This window comes from Paralichthys olivaceus, chromosome 5 (assembly GCF_024713975.1).
Source record: "Paralichthys olivaceus isolate ysfri-2021 chromosome 5, ASM2471397v2, whole genome shotgun sequence".
Lineage (NCBI taxonomy): Eukaryota > Metazoa > Chordata > Actinopteri > Pleuronectiformes > Paralichthyidae > Paralichthys > Paralichthys olivaceus.
This window is the reverse complement of record NC_091097.1, coordinates 13784605-13804480: the sequence shown is the minus strand read 5'-3', so window position 1 is coordinate 13804480 and position 19876 is coordinate 13784605. Positions and strand designations below refer to the sequence as shown.

Sequence of the window (19876 nt, the reverse complement as noted above, 5' to 3'; positions counted from 1 at the left end):
TATTTTAGTGCATAACCCGACTAGTATTGAAGGAAATGCAGGAGATAAACCAGCAGCTCTGCCGCCAGTAGCAGACACACTGCCATGTGAAGAAAAAAAGAAAGGAGCTCTCTCCCTGCCAAAATACGCAAAGCTCAATCTGTGGAAATCTTCATAAAACTCCTCAAGCACCACCTCTTCACTAAGGCCTTTGGCCTCAGTTAATGCTCCACCCTGCTGCTAAATTTGATCCTGTTTTGTATTACTTTTTTTTTCTCTTCTGTCTTGTACTCACAAACTTCTGTAAATTGTCCTTGGGTCCCATGAAAGGTGCTTTATAAATTCAACCATTATTATTATCAACAACAGATAACCGACCCACAGCTGATTTGTGGGGCAACTGCAGTCAGTGAGTCCAGAGAGTCACAGAGACAGACGGTGAAGACTTTCTACCAAACATCTGCCCTTTTAGCTGCTAAATGATCCACTACTTTCACCAGATAGTTGCTAATCTGTCTGTTGAGATGAGATGATGTTCTTGGTTTGATAAAAGTTTGGTCTATTGATTAAAGTGTAGTATAGTGTGGGCACTAAATGGATTAATTTGGTTTGCACAACACCGCCACCTGGTGGGGGGTGTTGGCCCCAGGAGCTATCATGTCAAAGTCCTTCTCTGAAACAAATCAATTTCACGAGATCTTACAGTTAAGAGGCAGAGACATGTGTATGTATCAACAAAGAATATTTTATTGAATAATAGTAGGCTCCAGAACTGAAGGGAGAAACAACAGGTAAAACAAATCTTACAACTGCAAACAGGATTAAGTTTTTTTTTATTACATCACTCTAAAAGCTTCATAACAAATCTTAAAAAAAGTCTGATCAAAGTTGTGCCCAGGGGTGCCACCAGTTACTCACCTCAGGTGCATCACAGCAACAATGATGGGGACACTCTTGTCCCAGTGCTCTCCCTCACATGCATTACGTGAGGACCTCACCTGAAGTGTCTAGCCTCCCAACATTTTAAATGATTTATAATGACAATGTTAATGTTGCATAAGCCAACAGGTGTTAGTTATCCAAGCAGTAACACAAGAACAAAGCTCGAGCTGAAATAAGTGAAGTCTCGCTCACTGCAGGGGACATTTTTCACACTTCCTTCTCTGCCTTCCAGAACATACCAATAATCATGTATCCAATATATTTATTAAGATCAAAAGAAGATACAAGTAGAATCTACTGCACGGGGTCCTGCAGTATTGGTAAACGTAAGATCCATCACATGCCATTTACTACCATGCTGAAAGCAATGACAACTGCAGGAAGCTATTACACCCAAAATGTACACGTTCATTGTTGCTGACACACACGCCTGTGGAGAAGATCCCATACAGGTCTGTGTATTTCTAATGTATTATCACCCAACAGTTTTGGCAGCAAGCAACAATTTTTGATGTTAAACATAAAACAAAGTCACATGAGATCATTACTTGGAAAGCTAAAGGTTTATATCTAATCCAGCCAATAATTAAAACTCTTATTCATGATCGCAGATTCACGTTAAACATCCCTAAAACCAGGAGCACTCATGTGCCAATCAAGCAATACAAAAGAAACGGAATAAAATCATGGACAGAAAAACATGAAAATGTATTATTGGAAAGACAAAGCCACTGTGGACCTTTGCATGTCAGCCACCCTCCTCTGGACTATGATCAGTTCATGACGAAAACACCCTATACCAAAAAAACATTAAAATCGCTGCATGTAATTTATAAAAAACAAAGTCAAAGCACACTCAAAGAGGACAAGGATAATATCTTGATCAAATGGGTATTATCGTTGTGTAGGGTGTATTATTCTTGTAATGTGTTGTCATTGTTTGTCATCGACAGTAATGAACATCTGTTTGAAAGCTCAGTTTGGATTTGGGCTGCCTTCCAGTTCACGGTAGTATTTCTCCACTATGTCAAGCTCACTTGAAACATCTGAAAAGCGAACAAACAAAAGCTTATTGTGTAAAATATGCAAATTATCAATTACGGTACAGTGAATAATTCTATCGTATGTTTTCTACCTGGGAACGGGTAAGCATCCGTCCCGAGTGACAGCTCAATTGATTCCATCAGGGTTCGCTCCAGTTTTTCCAAGATTTCCACCTAAATCAGCATCAAAACCATCAGTATTACGTATCACTCCCAACTATGTGTTCAAGATTTGCTGAATCATACATGCGTTAACTCTTTAGATGTGTATTCAGATTCAGACAGTGACCGGAGCAAAAGCATCTTTCAGAATGATACACACACCACTTGAATATTATTACATCGAATTGCAGATAAAGATAAAGATATGCAGCCCAACATGTTTTGCTCCATGATTATGTTTGATATTATGAAATCTGACAAACCATCAACTTATCTAGTTGCTCCAGCATGTTGTCTTTCGCCATCTGAAACATGGTGTTCTTTTTATCACGTACATGGTCCTTTAAAGTCTCCCTAATGTGTTCCAGTGAGCCTTTTCCTTTACCCTTTACTGCGTCTACAATAAAATACTGTTGTCAAGTCATGTTTGATTATGTAAATGTGCATTATTTTAACTGCAGGTTGAACATGTGATGAGTTCTTTATTACCTTCATAACATTTCTGCATGTTTTCCTCGATTGTCTCTGTCAGACTGTTGTAGACTGTTTTCTTACCCTTCAGGATGATGTTGTTGAGCATTATCTTGAGTTTGTCCTCCTGTTATTGTAAACATCAGAGAAGATATTTTAAAAAAAGTAGAGCTCAACACACACACACACACACACACACACACACACACACACACACTATACCTCTGTCTTGAGAAAAGTCAGTTGCAGTTTAACCTCTGGGTAGGTTTTAATCCACCCCTCTGTGTCAAGTGAAAACGAATCAATGGCTTCCTTGAGTGGTCCACTTTTACCTTCATTTCTGAAAAAGTGGAAATGCTTCATCACATAACATCATTTATACAATTAAACTTTGAAAAGAATGAATGTCGTCATTAAGTATTTACTCACGGGAAGGTCTCCCTGAGTTCCTCATCAATGCTTCCAGTCAGTTTTGAACATAAAGTCATATTGATGTTGTTTTGCCTTTTCCCTTTCTTTGCTTTGAAGACGCCATTGTTCCCAACTGCATCCTTCAAAGCCTTGTGGTAAGTGCTACCTGTTGTTCGTCGCTGGGACAGAACAGACACAATATTATTCAAGTAGATATGAAGTGCAAAATAAGCTGTTAAATTAAAGTATAAATACATACAGGGTGTAAGATGCTTTCCAGCTGTTCTTCGCATGAAGCTTTTGATTCTTCAACCCCCTCAGTGAGGCATTGTTGAAAAGTCCTTTTAATCTTTTCCGTGGTTTTTTTGAGTTTATTGAGTTCATGCCGCATGTTTTTTTTAAGATTGATGCAAACCTCCATTTTTTTGTGGGCCTGAAAGAAAACAAAAATGGATTTGAATTGATGAAATCTACACTGGTCTTGAGTTTGACCATTCTTGAAGAAAACAAGCGGGGTGGGGTAGGGATGACTTGTAGAACCTTTCAATATTGATTTGGCATCAAATCAAAGTTATTTCACTTTTCCGTGTTTAAAGTGCATATGAGCATTTACCTATTTAATGTTAATGTTATTTTCTGGGAATATTAATGACAATGAGGATGATTTAACACAATGACAGAGGTTTCATTACTCAATCTTACCACTTCCTTGCATCTTGCCCCTTGAATCAGAGAGAGAATCCCATGAGCTCCAGACACATAGTTTTTTGTCTCTGAGGGACAGTGATTGAGACTTTGCAGAAAATCCTGAAGTTTTGGAATTTCTGTGGGAAAAATACAGTTTTCCTTTTAAATGTTTATATTTCATACTTTGGTTATAATTTAAACTTGACATACACATATCAGGAAGAAACACTTCACTCACCAGTGTCATCTGGCTGTAGATGTTTTCTTTTATGAAACTCTTTGCAGCTCACTGTGAACACTTGGAAACAGTCATCACTGAAGTGTTTCTGAAAAGAATAAGGGTTTGATGATGAGGCAGGCTTGAATTCAGGACAATCTTTGTTTCAGATTTTCTGTTGGTCTGCAGAAACTCACCCCAAGTGTTCTTTTAAATTCTGCCATCACTTTCTTCTTGGCTACTTGGTTTCTTTTGAGCACACGATCACGAACATTACCTGCTGACCTACAAGAAAAAATGTTGCAACTTAAACAGTCTTTGGAATTAGGGAACTTACGTAAAGTTCTTGGAAAAGCTTTATGACCATCTGAAAATAAACTTTGGATTTTATCTGCAAGGTAGATTCTGAACCACTCTATTGCTTTATCATTTACAGATATTCTCAATGCCGACATCAGAATCTGCTCAACAATCGCCCAAGGTCAACAGAAACTCATACTTTTGGAATGTTAAATGACTTACTGATCATTGGCATCATCTATATTATCAGACTTGGTGCAGATGAAGTGAATGCGCTGACACTCGCCACCATTTCCCATCAGGCCACTGGCATTTTCCAGGATTTCCCAAGCTTCTTTCTCTGCTACTGCTCGATTAATGTCAGCCACAATCCACACAGTAGAACAACTTCCAACAATCTGATGAGGCATAATATCAAGTTAATTATGAATAATCAGTGCTTTGTAATAAATGTCACAGTTTCCAGATAATACATACATACAATATAATCAATACAATAATCAGAATAAGCTTTGTGGTCATGTATGCTGTCATACATGGAATCTCAACAGTCAGGCAGGGCCGTCACAAGGAAATTGACACCCGTTTTTCCATTGCTCTCAAATAGACAAATAAACCAAAAAACAAGGACAACAAAGCAGAATACGACTATGTACAAATATGAATATCAATAATTTACATATACAAAGTATGGACATGAAAACACAACAACAACGACAGTGACATTGAGAAATAGTGCAATGATGCAGAGTGCAAAGATGGTTTAATAAATAGAAGTAAATGTGAATAAGTTACCTTTTTCCACATTTTGTCTCTGCTCTTGTTACGGTCTCCATTTCCTGGAAGGTCCACAAGTATGACTTGCTTGAGAAGATCCTTGCCAGGCACCCTGACAGTCACACATTTCACTAATGGCCAGTACTGTCTCCCTCCATCTTCTCCCTCGTTTGAGGCACTTATGTATTTGACAAATCTTTCCCTCAGCTCTATAGCCTGAAATAAATAAAAAATTGAGTAAAACAATGCAAATAATAATATTTATACGCAAGCATGAAACACTATCATTGAGGATAAAAGGTAAAAATGTGATAATTAAACCTGAAGACAAGACAAAAATAAAATTTTAAGTAATAATGAACACTTAAGTATAATATTATTTGTATATATATGAATATTATAAACTTAAACAACCTTACATTGGTGAACGAGTGTAGAGAAATGAATGAGGTCCTGTTTTAATGGTTTGAGTTGCATACATGCTTTTGAGTAGAACTAAGAATACACTTTGCATTAGTAAAAACTTAATGAGCTGAGTTAATATAACTGCTAAAAGACCAACACAAATCCAAACTTCTGTGTGTAGAATATATATAAAATACATATAAATCAATATGAACAAGACTTTTTTTCATGTTACTTACAGAGTCACATTTCAAAGTTTTCTTGTTCGAAGTGAGGAATTCGTGAATTCCTTTGAAATATTTGTTGTCCATGAGATCTTCAACAGATTTAGATTTCCAATCTCCTCTGTACAGTGCTGTCAGCTTTGCACGTGCTTCATCATCATCATCAACATCATCATCATCTTCCAGAAAAGTCTTGCACAACCACAACTCATCTTTCCAGTCCTTAGATAAGAAATGAATAATCAGGCTAGTTGAATTAAATGGTTTATATCTGGCAACTGTATATTTGCACATACACTCACTTTTCAACTTGTAAAAAAGTAAAAAAATTCAACATTCTCACCTCTTTTTTAATGAACTCAATTTCTGCCTCATACTTGCTGCTGTCGTTGTTTGCCTCCACTTTGAACACGACTGAGATGCATGTACTGACACTTCCAGAGGGCAGAAGATTCTTCTCTCCAATGATGGCATTTATCAAAGAGCTCTTTCCAGCCCCGGTTTTTCCAAAGACACCGACCTGCTCCCTTTTTCTTGTCTCCAATTCACAGATTTCTTTCCTATTGTACATAAGTTTAACTATGGGTTCGTTGGCTTTATTAGAAATAACTTCATTTAAATGGCACTTGAAACACAACATTATTGATCCAAAGTATTTTACAACACACAAACAGTGAAATTGAAAAAAAGACAAAAATATTGTCATTATTATAATCACTACCATCACCCATAACAACAACGCAACCATTTAGGCACAATGAAAGGCTAACAAATAAAAAAGTGTTTCCAGATTACTATTATTAACTATAGAGCTCCTGAGGGGATCCAGTTTTACAACCATCACAAAAAGAATTGCAGCACCAAGCACATATAGTTCAAAAAGGTTGTACTCAGTGTCTTAATCAATCATCGATGTGTTTTGGATGAGCCTGCAATAAACCAGTCAGACCACCACATTCCTTTAAGGTCCACCACAGGTTGATCTGACCTGGGTGTATGTTCCTAACATATTGGGGCCCAGTTAGGATCTGCCTCAGATGCCCTGTCTGCACACCGCTGCCTTTTTCTCTCATTCGCTTTGCTACCAGCATCCTCCCTGATTGTTGGACCAGAGAACCAGGTCTGGTCTTTGGGTGGTGGTGACAATGTATGAAGCTACTTTTAGCTGCTAGTCTACATCCACCAGCATTTCCCAGTCTCGGGCTTGCTCCAACTGCCCACTCCTGGTCAGTTGAGGAGGCCCCTGCTGTCCCTGTTCCCCTTCTTGGACAAAAGGTGTCCATGGAACTGTGTTCATTGTTTTGGATGGCAAGGCATTGGTGGCAGTTCTCTTTGTTTCAACTGTTGCTGCCAGGCATTTGAGTACTTGGTTGTGTCTCCACGTATATCTACCTTTGGAGAGACTTACTTTACAACAAGTGAGGATGTGTTTGAGAGTAGCTTGGGTTGAGCATAGAGAGCAGGATGGATCTTCATTCAGCCACTGCCAAAGCTTTTGGAATGAAAGCAGGAAGCTTCTGCCTGCTTCCATTTCCCACTGCCCCTGTTTTGCCTGAGTGACAGCCTGAGCACATCTTGTTGCCTCCTCCTGCCAGACTTCCATTTCTACCAACTTTCGGCATTCTAATGGTGTTACCTTGTTCCATAAAAGTCTACTCATTCCTAATTCTAAACCCTTGTTGAACATGGTCCACAATGTCAACATTGTGGAGTGCTGCCTTTGCCTGCTGAGTTGTTTCTTTTGGTGCCTATTTCAGTCCTGTTGACAGGGATAGAAATTACTTACTTCAGGAAATCATTGAGCTTTGTGTTCTCTTCATTTGGAAGCTTCATCTTGACGACTTTCATTATTTCTTTCACTCCACGCATTATGTTTTCCTCTGCCAAATACAGAATAAAAAACTATTAAGCAGGACCCATGAACAATTGTTTACACATTTTGCACGATGAGCAAACAACGTGCCTCATCAGACTTCGACACTGGCCGCACTGCAAAAAAAGAATTTTAAGGAAACAAAAACTATTTTCTATCCAAAAAAGATCGGTAATCTTGTCAATGTTTTGCTTTAGAAAAGTTCTTATTTGAAGAAAGATTTATCTAACTTTCATTAAAAAGATATCCAGAGAATATTGAGCAAATTTTAACCACAAACTCGTTATAACAATGATTTGTAAATCATCTTAGCAGAGAAACCAGATTGTTTCCTTTAATTTAGGGATAAGGCAATTTTAACAAATTCATCATTTTAAAATTACATTAAATAATTGTATCTATTTCTAATCATTGAAAATGAGTACTGCCAGACTGCCACATTTCAAACAGGAGGGCGAGGTCAGGTCAACATAATACATGCAGAGCAAAATACTAATAATTATTGTTATGTTACACAGTTAGAAGAACTGGAGTATTCGTGTCATTTTTAAAAAAAATACTTAACTCTGTTGAAAATTGCTTCGTACTCTGTTAACAATGTAGAAAGTTGTCTTGATGGATGGTTGACTTTTCAAAGAAGCTGAATTCTTTCCCGATTTTTAAAATTTTTTTGTGTTTATTAATTTAAATAAAAAACCTAAAGTAATGTTTCCCGTGTTTTTTGGGGTGCCCACTAGATCATCTGGTATTTGTTCTCAGTCTTGATTTGATTTGACTTAAATCTAATAGATTTCATGAATAATATAATATTACAAGACTACAGTTTTGAAACTCAGAAACTCCTTTGGATAACAACAGATGTAAGTCATGATAACCTTACATTCACCAACCATCAAACATTTCCCTCCTACAAAAGAGGCAACTTCCTTCAAGTCTGAGAGGATCTTTGCTCTTTTGTTGTTTTGCTTGATACAGGTTAATTGGATTAATTGAACAATATTTGATATATTTTCAACAGGGCTGTTTTTGCAGTGCAGCCAATGAAAAATGATTTTCTGTGACCAAGATATAAAAACAGGTATTGGCTCTACAAGGACATTTTCATAACAAAGATATTTTTACCATTGTAGGTTACTATTGTTGAGGATCTAACATAAATACCTGCTGCAGAGTTGCACCGTTTACGTTTAGCGCTTGGTGACTGGCATTGGCTGGACTCTTCTTGAGGATCCATATGCATGTTTCCTTGTTTTTTATATATATAAAGAGAGAATCCAGAAAAAGGTTTATCACAAGTGCCTCTCAAAATATTGAAATGCGGTCTCTGTATAGATAATAATATGATAAGATATACAGTATAAGATTTAAGAGAGCATACTTGTATCATTCGCTTCACTGGTGGAAGGAAAAACCTGAGAATGAACATATATATTTATACATATGACTCTTTAAACATTTCCAATCAAGAAACATCCAACAGAAAGAAGAAATGTATTTTTACTTGAAATTGAGTGAGGTAATTTATCTGTGAAAAAAAAAACTATTCAGCAAACATGAAAAATAGAATCTATATGACCGCAATAAACGGTTCAGATTACACTTCACTGTGCAAAACTGTATGTAACTTACTTCTGTAGCTGAATCCACTGTTTCCTGGTTTGTTGCAGTTGTGGTTTGTTTTTCCTAGTGAGGATGCAAAACACTTGCTAATCCATAACAGCAGGAACATTTTTATATAACTCTTTGTGTCTATCTAGTGGCATCAGCATGATCAGAACCTTTAACACAAGTTCATGCCCCTTTTACTGTCATATCCACTAAATACAGCATTTGTGTAAATCGTCTTTACAGTGCAGAACATTACCTTTAACAACTTGAATTGTCGCTTGAATATTTTCCTTGGTCCCACTTTTGGGATCAATTCTTTGATGTCTTCATTGTCGAGATTGTAAAACTGGTCCTCATCGATCTCTTGATCTGTTCAAATATTCAGGTGAATCACACTTGTCATTGTTTCATAAGAGCGAAATGGACGTTGGCACAGTTGTTAGTTTAATCTAAAAGGACAGGTCAGTTCCACAGAGTCAATAACATGTTTGTTTTAGGTAACTGAATTTTTGATTTCCTGTTGGACTTGATTTAAAGGTGCAGTGTGTAAGATTTAGGTGAAAGGGAACTACTGGCAGAAATTGAATATGGAATAATCCTCATGATGTTTTCTCTAGTTTGTTTCATCAAAATTGTATGAAATGTAATTTTCTTTACCCTAGAAAAGGTTATTTATATTTCAATACTTTTTGAGTTTTTATGACAATTAAAGGCTACCACAGATTCTTTTTCATGTTTGGAAGGAGAGGGTGAGGTGACGGTTGTTCAGCTGCAACATGACATTACAAATTTCTACACACTGTACCTTTAACTGCTAATTGTACTCAGATCATTATTTTAATTACACACAGCTACCGAACAATCATTCCTAGCAAGTGAAGCAATGTGTCCTTAACTGTGTGAAAACTAAAAGGGGTTTTTATTGCTAGTGCTTCTCATACATTGTGAACATATGAGTGCACTGAGACTAATATGTCAGTATTATACTCCTAAACAAAGGTGCAGCATTGTTAGATCCGTGTTAGTAGGGGATTCATCAATATTGTATCTGTGCCCCCTAAAGATACATGGTTATACTTTACCTTTGAATCTGTCGATCAACGTGCTGAGATTCCACTCACTTAATTTATTACAAACAAAATCATCCATGTCCAAGAAAAGATACTGAAAGGAAAAAAAATATTGAATTGGCCAGTGTTGCTTTGACATTAATGAAAGAGTCACAATAAATTATATACGATTGAATACTGATGAGTGAAAACAAAATCCATTGTAAAGTTCACAAATAAACAGCTGTGTGTGATGTCTGTAAATCATGCACGCATCGTGAGGTTAAACATATTTCAATTCACACTCGACTAGACCATCCCCAGAAAGGTCGGGCATAAATCTGGGGAACAGCATGCAAACAAAGCAACCCAAACACCAACAGGTAGACCTAGTTCATTTGAGCAGCCCCTACTCACACGATACTTCCGTAATTGTGTGTTGTGAAATCAAACCTGGGTAACTTTCATTTACACTGTAAAGAAGAAGTAGAAAATTTACTTTTATTGTCACGTTAACACTTAACATGAAATTGTTCTCCGCATTTAACCCATCTAGTTTGCACCTGTCAAAACAGGCACATGCATGTAATTGTGTGTTGTGAAATCAAAGCCTGGTAACTTTCATTTACACTGTAAGAGTTGCAACACAGTGATCAGTTATTCTAGATATCATATTACTGTGTGTATGCAGTTCATAAGTTGTTAAATAATGTTAAATAATAATCTGGTATTTTGAGAATAACAGGTTGGTTGTAATGTAATGAATAGAGTCATTAAGAAGAAAGTCAGTATTGCAATGCTTCTGAAATGAATCCACAATCTTAACCTCCAGTTTCATTTCTTGAAAAACGCAACCCATGGTAAAAGGGTGCAGAAAGCTATGCAGCACACACCACACCCTGCTGTTTCCCCCTTCTCCTTCTCTTCCAGACAATTTATTGCACAATCTTTTCAAAGCCCTGATGTGATACTGCTGTTCCGACAGAATGAAAGTAATAAGTTATTTGTGAAACCTCTACAAAAGTCAGATGCTCCCATTCCTATTCCCATTTTTAGGCAGGAAGCAGGCGGACCTTCCGTTTCTCCCCTTCTTAAACTGCACTTAGTTTTATGTTTCATTAGTTTCTGATTCGTCAAAGCAAAGCTATGACAAAACAGTGCAGTCTGCTTCTACATACTCTATTGTTTAATGTAGTATCTTCATAATACATTTACTGGTGAATATAATACAATCAAGTTGTCGTACTTACATGTTCCCAGTTCCTCTTTAATGCACAAACAGGACTCCACTGTAGCACCTGCTCAAATTTAGTGTCCACCTCTCAACTGTCTCCACCCCTCTTTATCACGCAATCAAAGCAGATTCTGCAAATTTAAAGGGATAGTTCAATAAAAAATGAAAATTCACTCATCCACTCAACACTATGCCGATGGAGGGGTGGGTGAAGTGACACTTCTGGAGTCTCAGGAGTAAACAGTGTTGCAGCCCAATCAACACAATTGTGACCTCTTCTTCAGACGTAATACAACAGAAAAAACATAACGTGTGTGGTGTCTGAAATGCCATGTGTTGTGTTCTCTTTAAAGGAAGCTGATCTCTGGATTTGAGGCCCGTAGGTCCTGAGGAATTCGAAGGCCCATAAGTTTAGGTTTTTGGAGAAAAACTGAATGTATACATTAGGGCATTAGGTCACGGCTCGAACTATCACTCTAAATTTGAGCTGGTGCCTTTCCCTCCCTGTTACCAAACAGATGAAGTAAACAACTCTTTTATATTAACGGGGAGTTGAAGCTGTTAGAGAGAAGAGATTCTCTCTAACAGCAGCACACACCACACCCTGCTGTTTCCCCCCTTCTCCTTCTCTTCCAGACAATTTATTGCACAACCTTTCAAAGCCCCGATACTTATGTGATACTGCTGTTCCGACAGAATGGAAGTGTTAAGTTATTTGTGAAACCTCTACAAAAGTGAGATGCTCCACATTCCTAATTTTTAAGCGGGAGGCAGGCTGTCTCAATGATCTTTTCTTTTGAAGCACTTTTTTAGGACTATTTCGGCAAAGTCATAAAAAATGCAAAAATCCACAAATTTGTCCCAGATGACACAAATGGCCCGCTGTACCTCCTGAGACACAGCAGAATATACATCTGTGCAGCAGTTCTCAACACCCTTACCTAAAGACTATTTTGCTCTTTTGGGGGATGTCCAATGAATAGGGTCAATACAAAGTGTCATTAAGGATAGCTGCACAAACCTGTGTTTCTGTCAGTATTCTAGCAGAGGGTAAACACAGCCTCTGGTCACCACCAAAAGCTGTGGTGGTAGGCTGGGGGCTTTATTTAATTTCCCATAGAAATCAAGAATATAACCAGAGACAATAGATCTGTAAACAATATAACCAATAATGGTGTAACCCAGTTTGTCAAACAAACTAATCACTAAAGTAAATGCTGCCAAAAAAGGAACAAAACCAACTGTTGCAATTGGTGCCACCAGGTTCTCCCCATAGCAACCAGAGACAAACCACTTGCTCTCAGCATCTTTATTTCTTAGTCACAGGCACAAACATACATTTAAACCACTTAATTTAAAGTGCCAGCAAGTTCTGCTGGTGTGGCAGCTCATCTCTGTACAGTCTCTTTAGTCTCGTCATGCGACTGTATACAGTGTATGGTCTTCACTAGGCCCACCTAGCGTCCACTCGCGCGCCTCCTCTTTGCCCATTTATGGGTTAGCCAGGAACTAGGAGGAGTTAGGCCCTGGCAAGTTGGCGCTGGGTGAAACGCCTACTACGAGCCTTATTTTCACTCTTCAGAAACCAACAGGTGACGTCACGGACACTACATCCATCTTTATATACAGTCTATGGTCTGGTCCCATGTGCATCTCTCACTCTGGCAGCTCTGCTGCTGCCTTTTGTACCAGAGGATCAATGAGCTTACAGCCCTCAGCTGCTCTGATTAATCTGGCACAGGTGGAGGTGCCCTCTTAGCCACCTCCATGCCCACACCAATGTTAACCAAAACAAAACTGGAGCAGGGGAACCTAAGACAAACAAAACACAATAATTAGTTAGGCTGACCATGCTGTATAAAACACATTCAATATGGGGACCACCACCTCCAGTATGGTCCCTGGGCATGTGTTTCTCACAGCCTGGACAACAGGGCACATGCAGGCAGTAATGGAGGCAGTAAATTTAGTGTACATGTCAAGTGTACAGCGATTGTCTCTCGTGCTTCTCACCCTGTCAACACCAGAGGGCAGTACGAGTCAATGTTTTGCCAAACAGATGTAATGCTTGATCCCCCCCCCTGGTATTTAAGTATTTTTTAACCCTGTTTCAATGAACTATGCTGGTGATTGCAAGCTCATCACTACCGTATGGCTATGTTCAGTTTTTGCTGAAACTGTGTCACCCATTTGTAATAGAATATATTCTGTGATGTTTCCGCACTACCTTGTGTTATGTGTTTTATGCTAAATGTTCACATTATTTGGTCCAGCCCATTCAAAACAATGAGGGTAGGCTAGACAAACCTCTTTGTATAATGCTGCAGAGTTCAATGGCACCACAATTTGCAGTTTCCAAAATGATCATACACTTGACTCAACATATCTTTAACATAATCATAATCAAGTCAATCTAAAAAGAAAATCATAGCCTTTATGAAGACAGGATTCGCTATCAGACTGTTGTATTAGATTTCATTACTTTAAAACCATAGAATCAAACTAAACACCTCCTTGCCATTATGTCAATAATAAAGGCCCTGGCTGCTACATTGGATTGCATGCATGGCTGTTGCTAACTCTGACCAATATACTGACAACTCAGAATATGTTTGGGTGACTCTGCAAATGAGTGTCCCCGTTCACCTGCCTCCAGTGCCAAGCCCAGCTGACCAGACCTTTCCATGACCCTGCTCAGCGATGACAGCTGCACCCAGTCTCAATGGAACACCACACCATTCCAGAATCGCCAGAACAATGGTTCCTTCAAGACAAGGTCCCTCAGACAGACAGACCTGGTCTTCAGCAGGGCCTGACTCAGCCCCAGGGACCCAGGTGTGCCCCGCTCGCCCTGGCACAACAACTCTTCTATTTATGATGTGTTTACCTCACTTTACCTCATTTCCCCTCATTTCCCTGGTCTATATTTGCAGTCATGCTGAGCAGTCAGGGATTTTCCTGTTGACAGGTAAACTTTCAAACATCAGAAAATCCAGAAAAACAGATTAGTGATCACCTTGACTTTGTGGATGTGAGAATTAACAACAAAAGGAAAGATCTCAGTAGCAACTGAGAGTCACAATGGTGCTACACCTCACCTGAAAACATCTCAATAGTCTTTTCTTCTGAAGCACTTTTTAGGACTATTATAAGGACATTTTTGTGCATTATAAAAAATGCACACAAATGGCCCGCTGTACCTCCTGAGACACAGCAGAATATACATCTGTGCAGCAGTTCTCAACACCCTTACCTAAAGACTATTTTGCTCTTATGGGGCCTGTCCAATGAATAGGGTCAATGCAAAGTCTCATTAAGGATAGCTTCACAAACCTGTGTTTCTGTCAGTATTCTGGGAGGGTAAACACAGCCTCTGGTCACCACCAAAAGCTGTGGTGGTAGTGATGTGCATGGTAACAGGAAGAGAAGCCACTGCCTAATGTAAAACAGATTAACCTTGTGTTTATGAATCCAAACTATCTGAGTGATCTGGCAGCTTCTCACAAGACCAGAAATCCCTTCTAAAGAAACAGTGCAGAGGATGCCTGTGTGAGTGAAGCATTTATGGAATGATGCTTTTACAAAGTGAGGGGATCTGATTTAAGAGGCTCCAAGTGAGATCTTGATAAGTGGGGACATTTAATACTTCCTCCTGTTAGAGTAACAAGGGTTGTTACCTGGTTACCAAACACAACCAGCCACAAGTTCAGCATGCATGGGAGAAAGAGGAAAAACAGCTCTTTGTCTTTCTTTCATTCTCTCCAGCCTTCTCACCTACACTCTGTTTCAGACCATACATGGCAGGGATGTTGTGTGCCGGATGTCAAGCAGCCTCTGACTGAACAGGGAGCTGTGGTGCTGCTGCTGCAAAGAGTTCCTGCAGTTTCTCCATTCAGCTCCATTCACAAATGACAAGTCTGGGGGAACCCCCTCCCCTCCGGAGCAAAAACACTACATTTTGCCTGCCAGCCCATCTCCCCACTCTCCCTCCTTGTCCTCCCACCCAGACCCAGTAACGCTGCTGTATTTTTATGGTGTTTGACAAACTGCTCCTTAGCAACCAGACTAACGGCCCCCGGAGGCCTATTTCCGCAGAAGTATACAGTATTTTAGATTTGCGTCATTCTACACGGGAGAGATACAACTCATCAATCACATGTATGTGTATCTTACCCTCACATGAAAACCAAGCATTTAGCAACTACATTTACATACATTATAGAGCTTAGTTCATAAAATTTGAGTCCAAAAACAAGTCAAAGGTGACAAAAAAGCCAAATTCTAAGTCCTCCTATGTGGGTTCAGAAGATTTTGTGAACCATCTCATTTTTGTCTTGACAACCAAATCCCTGGGACTGATATTAAATGGTGCCATGTCAAAACACGAGCAATTTTGAATGCAGGCTTTCCACAAGGTATTTTCCACTTCAAGCCCAGTGACAGCATGTGAGGAAAATAAAGTCAAGTTCTGCCCACAGTATATAAAAAAGTATAATTAGGTGTGATATATGGACTGCATTTATATAATATTTATAAAAGCACACCAACAGTCTTATAGGTCCATTCTAGCCCCCCCTTTATATTTCTATATGAAATCGACACCTCTTCACTCCAATAAATCTGACTGGGCATAAGAGCTGAGGGCCGCTCTGATGACAGGTTGTGTTTCAGGTTGTGGAATAAGTAGTGCTGAACACACGGGCATGAGCATGCACACATCCACAAACACATTTACAAATATTGAAGGTGCTGAGGCTGTCTCACAGGGCTGCAGGATTCTGGGAAAGTCAACAAGTTCCCCTTCGCTTCCAACTCTTCCACCACACCTCGTGTGCCTCTGGCTATGAGAATTTATTTTACAAGATGGTGTGAATTCAGCATTTATGCCATGTTACACAAAGTGTGCTGACAGTCTTCTAAGGAACTACAAAGCTCTCGATGCTGCTGCAGCTGCATGCATCTCCATGTGGCTTGAACGAAGTCGGCGGCTGTGCCTCCCCAGCGTGAGAGCTCAGGCAGCAGGGCCATCTGCTGCCAGGCGTGGTGAGATAACTTCCCCACCCTCTGTGTCTTGTGATCTCCTTTCTCACCCCACCAGCATGGCTACGCATGTGGCTTCTTACCACCACACCACACAATAAAGACCATCCCAAGGCAAGTTTTTAATGTTCTCTCACGCCCTCAGCTGTCAGATTTTATCGACTGTCAAGTTTGCACTGTGAGCTTATATTATACTTTTAAACAAGATTCCTCCAATGTTGAGGAAACAAATGGAGTGGATTAGCACTTGATTATTTCAATAATTCTTTTCAGATTTCCTATGTTTGACATGACACTATCACTCATCCCACACAGCATTACATGGTTATGATTTATCTGGTGTATTTACTTACTTCATGATTGTATTATTGTCTATTTCCACAGTATTTTGCATTACCATCCTTGAGCTAGAGAGCACAACATCACATCCTTTTCTTCCTGTCTTTTAGTGGCTCGACACTCACCCAATGATCTACAACCAATGTGGGCCTAATCATGCAAGACTGTCCCCCTCAGCCACTATTGTTTTGCCTCCCCTCCTTCTTTTGGGTTTTGATTTTCCTAAATTTGTCAAGTTGGAATTTGAATCTGGTTTGAAGAGAGTGTGATGGGGAGCAGGGAGGGAGAAACAGGTGGTCCCTACAAAATTCCAAGGTGGTGCAAAAACTGATTGAATGAATACAATAACAGTTTGTTAGCAAATTAAACCAAATACAAACTAGAATGGCACTCCATCCCCTCAAAGGTTCAGTGTGCAGAATTTAGTGACATCTAGTGGTGGAGTTCCATGTTGCAGCTCACCTCACCTCACCCTACCCTTCCAAACATGAAGAAGAACCTGTGGTAGCCTTTGGTTGTCATAACATCTCAAAATGCAACTCCAGTCTGGTCTACTGTAAAATAAATGGTGGCATCCGTAGAGAGGACCCCTCCCTGTAAATATAACGTATTTTAATATAAAGGCCTGTTCTCAGGTAAGGAAACAACAATTCATACAATTTAGATGATTTGACAATAGATTCCTTTCAGTGAGACCTTTCCCACCTTTGTAAATAAGGTTAGAACAATCTGAAGTGAAGGTGGCACAATTGCAAACCAAAACAAATTAAATGACACACACACGTCAGTGGCTAGTAATCACAAATCAGCAATCTGCTGTACCTGAAACATGGGTAAGTGAAAAAAGGAGGCGAAAACAATGAATTAATGTACTCAAATGAATGGAAAATGAGAAAATCCCAAATTTTTAAGTTTTCCCAAAGGCCCTGTGAGGTTTGTTGTGTACGGTCCCCACCATGCAGCTCATCCACAAGGCCATACTCCTTACAATGAAGGCTGCCTTGGATTTGTCAAGCTGCCCAGTCTCCTCAATGAATTCTCATGAGTGATGGTTTTATTAAGCTTCTACTTTGGCACATGACGGAGGGAAGGATGGCGGGAAGGAATGGCAAGATGGAGATGCCAGGAGAGAGAGAAAGAGGAAAGAGAGAGAGAGAGAGACATCCTGATTTTTCTAGGCTAATCAAAGTAGCTTGTTCATGCCCTGACCTTTTCTCCCCACCCCCATCTTTTGTCATTCCAACCCTCCTTTATCACAGAAAACAAATCCAAACTTATTCATAGTGGTAACACCTAAATGTAGGTATATGGAACTTTACTGTTGAATGGATCACACAAAAGAAAAAGTGTTGGTAGCTGCGTTCTCAGAGAAATCCTTGTTTTACAGGCGAGACCGTGTTTGTCTTCATTTGGGTTCATTTAAAACTTTCCAATCTGCTGAGTAAATGTTTTAGGAAAAATAAAATCTTGCAGGGAAGCTGCTTAATATTGAGAGTGGGAGTGGTGCAAAGGGCAAGGAAGAGCCAGTGTGAATACTCTCTCTCTTTCATCTTTCATATTGACAGAGAAATGCAAAGACAGATGGAGACACATGTATAGTCCATGGGTGCCAGACAAGTGATTGTGCAAAGGCTAGTTTCTTCTGTGCAAAGATTATTGAGAAATGCTTTAGAATGAACAGAAACTAATTTTCCATGACCTATAGATGGCGCAAGACAACCAGTCATAAATGAATGTTTGCTGAAACCCATGTGCTTAGAGGTGTAACTGATTTGTAGGGTTGTGTATGTGCCCACCCATTTAAATGAAACAGCCTTTCACACACATAGGCTTATTGATCTTAAGCACAAATATCTATTGTGTGGTTGAAGAATATTTACAAATTTTTGAGGTCAGGAGGAAGAAGAGTATAGATAACATCACAAAGCTTGACCTGACTGTGGGACCTCCACTCTGACTGTCTGACTATAGCAGCAGTGTTCATTGAGGCCTGACTGGCTTCACCAGGGATCCTCCTCCCAGTTCCTCCACAAACATTGAGGAAACCTCGAGGAAGAGCAGCTGATTGATTCAGTTTCCACGCTTCCTTTTGCTGGAGGGAGTCTGGGGAAGTCGTGAGGTGACTGGAAAACTAAACATGACAGCGCCAGAGGAAGGTATGACACAGTCAAAGGATGAGGTGAGGGGGTGAGGGACTGGCAAGCATTTCAGGCTCCACTGAGTTGCACGCATGTAGAAATCCTTCAGCCTCCCTGTCCCAGGTCTTACCACTCAACGTCCTGAGAACACACCAGAACGCCCACAGTTCAGTATCAATATTTGCTGTACCAGAGCAGGCCTCATAGCCTGTTATTGTGTGGGTGAACTGCCTCCCTGAGTGCCTGCTCACCACAGGCCCTGCTATCTTTGAACCTCAGTGGATATTAGCTAACATGTGAGGCACAAGGAGACAGGTGAGCATGTCACATGCTGATCTGCACTATGTCAAACTTTTTTGGCAGGGAGACACGACTTGTTTCTGTCTCCTAGCATTTATTTTACTACCTTGAACTTTACCCTGTGCATTGTGGGAGAAAACTGAACACTAAACCAGGATTTTATCCCTATAAATTTTATACTTCTGCTGTTATTTCAGAATTAGTGAAATATCTGTTCTGCCTTAGTGCCAGCACCACATCATGGGCTGCACAACCCATATCAGCAAAAGAGGAGTATTCTCCAGTAGTAAAATGTATTATGTGATTCAGTAGTTTTCTAGTATACCATGTGTGCTGCAGCACTTTCTAAAACGCGATAAGGTGCCTGTTCGACAGATAACATCTGTCCTGAAAAGCTGACTATTTTGCTCTCATGTAGAGGGGGTTGAATGCCAGTGCTTGATGAACCCAGTGGTTTTATGCCAAATTCCCAAGTTTATTCAATCTCTAATTCAACTCTGCCAACAAATATTTGAATATTACAAAAAGGAAATCTGTGGAAGACAGAGTAGGGAAGGGCTCGCCTGTGGAGAAGCACCATGTACACCAAAGTGCAGCCAACAAGAGATGGAGAATTAAAATGCCTCCACATTGGACAGTTCCCAAGAGGGAAACGCACACAGATATCATGTTTCTTC

The 19876-nt window shown here is 39.6% G+C and overlaps 1 protein-coding gene across 5 annotated transcripts; it reads right to left on the bottom strand.

The window, feature by feature from the left end:
* Window positions 1–704: 704 nt before the first annotated feature.
* Window positions 705–11624, bottom strand: LOC138407671 (nuclear GTPase SLIP-GC-like). 5 transcript variants are annotated; one of them, XR_011240998.1, is made up of 22 exons: window positions 11399–11517; window positions 10182–10263; window positions 9356–9468; window positions 9121–9174; window positions 8870–8903; window positions 8653–8736; window positions 7405–7498; window positions 5962–6178; window positions 5634–5840; window positions 5008–5205; window positions 4435–4610; window positions 4110–4197; window positions 3934–4021; window positions 3711–3832; window positions 3268–3441; window positions 3027–3187; window positions 2820–2937; window positions 2616–2724; window positions 2390–2523; window positions 2057–2138; window positions 918–1967; window positions 705–857 (listed from the first exon to the last, which is right to left on the bottom strand). XR_011240998.1 is itself a non-coding variant. In XM_069524611.1 (22 exons), the coding sequence occupies exons 3-22, from the start codon at window positions 10246–10248 to the stop codon at window positions 1897–1899; spliced, it is 2391 nt and encodes a 796-aa protein (XP_069380712.1). In that variant the 5' UTR covers window positions 10249–10263; window positions 10566–10621; window positions 11399–11433; the 3' UTR covers window positions 705–1896. The 5 variants fall into 5 exon arrangements, 3 of the variants coding, with proteins under 3 accessions (XP_069380712.1, XP_069380711.1, XP_069380713.1); XM_069524611.1 differs by adding an exon at window positions 10566–10621 and having other exon boundaries at window positions 705–1967; window positions 11399–11433; XR_011240999.1 differs by lacking the exon at window positions 9121–9174 and having other exon boundaries at window positions 11399–11624.
* Window positions 11625–19876: the final 8252 nt, after the last annotated feature.

What these genes read in the sequence shown, in the direction of transcription:
- LOC138407671 (XM_069524610.1), bottom strand. Translation starts at nt 10,248, where the DNA reads ATGGATGATTTTGTTTGTAATAAATTAAGTGAGTGGAATCTCAGCACG. An exon ending in AAGCTCAATGATTTCCTGAA is followed by an intron (nt 6,179 to 7,404) that starts GTAAGTAATTTC and finishes TATGTACAATAG; the next exon opens with GAAAGAAATCTGTGAATTGG. An exon ending in GAACTCAGGGAGACCTTCCC is followed by an intron (nt 2,938 to 3,026) that starts GTGAGTAAATAC and finishes CCACTTTTTCAG; the next exon opens with AAATGAAGGTAAAAGTGGAC.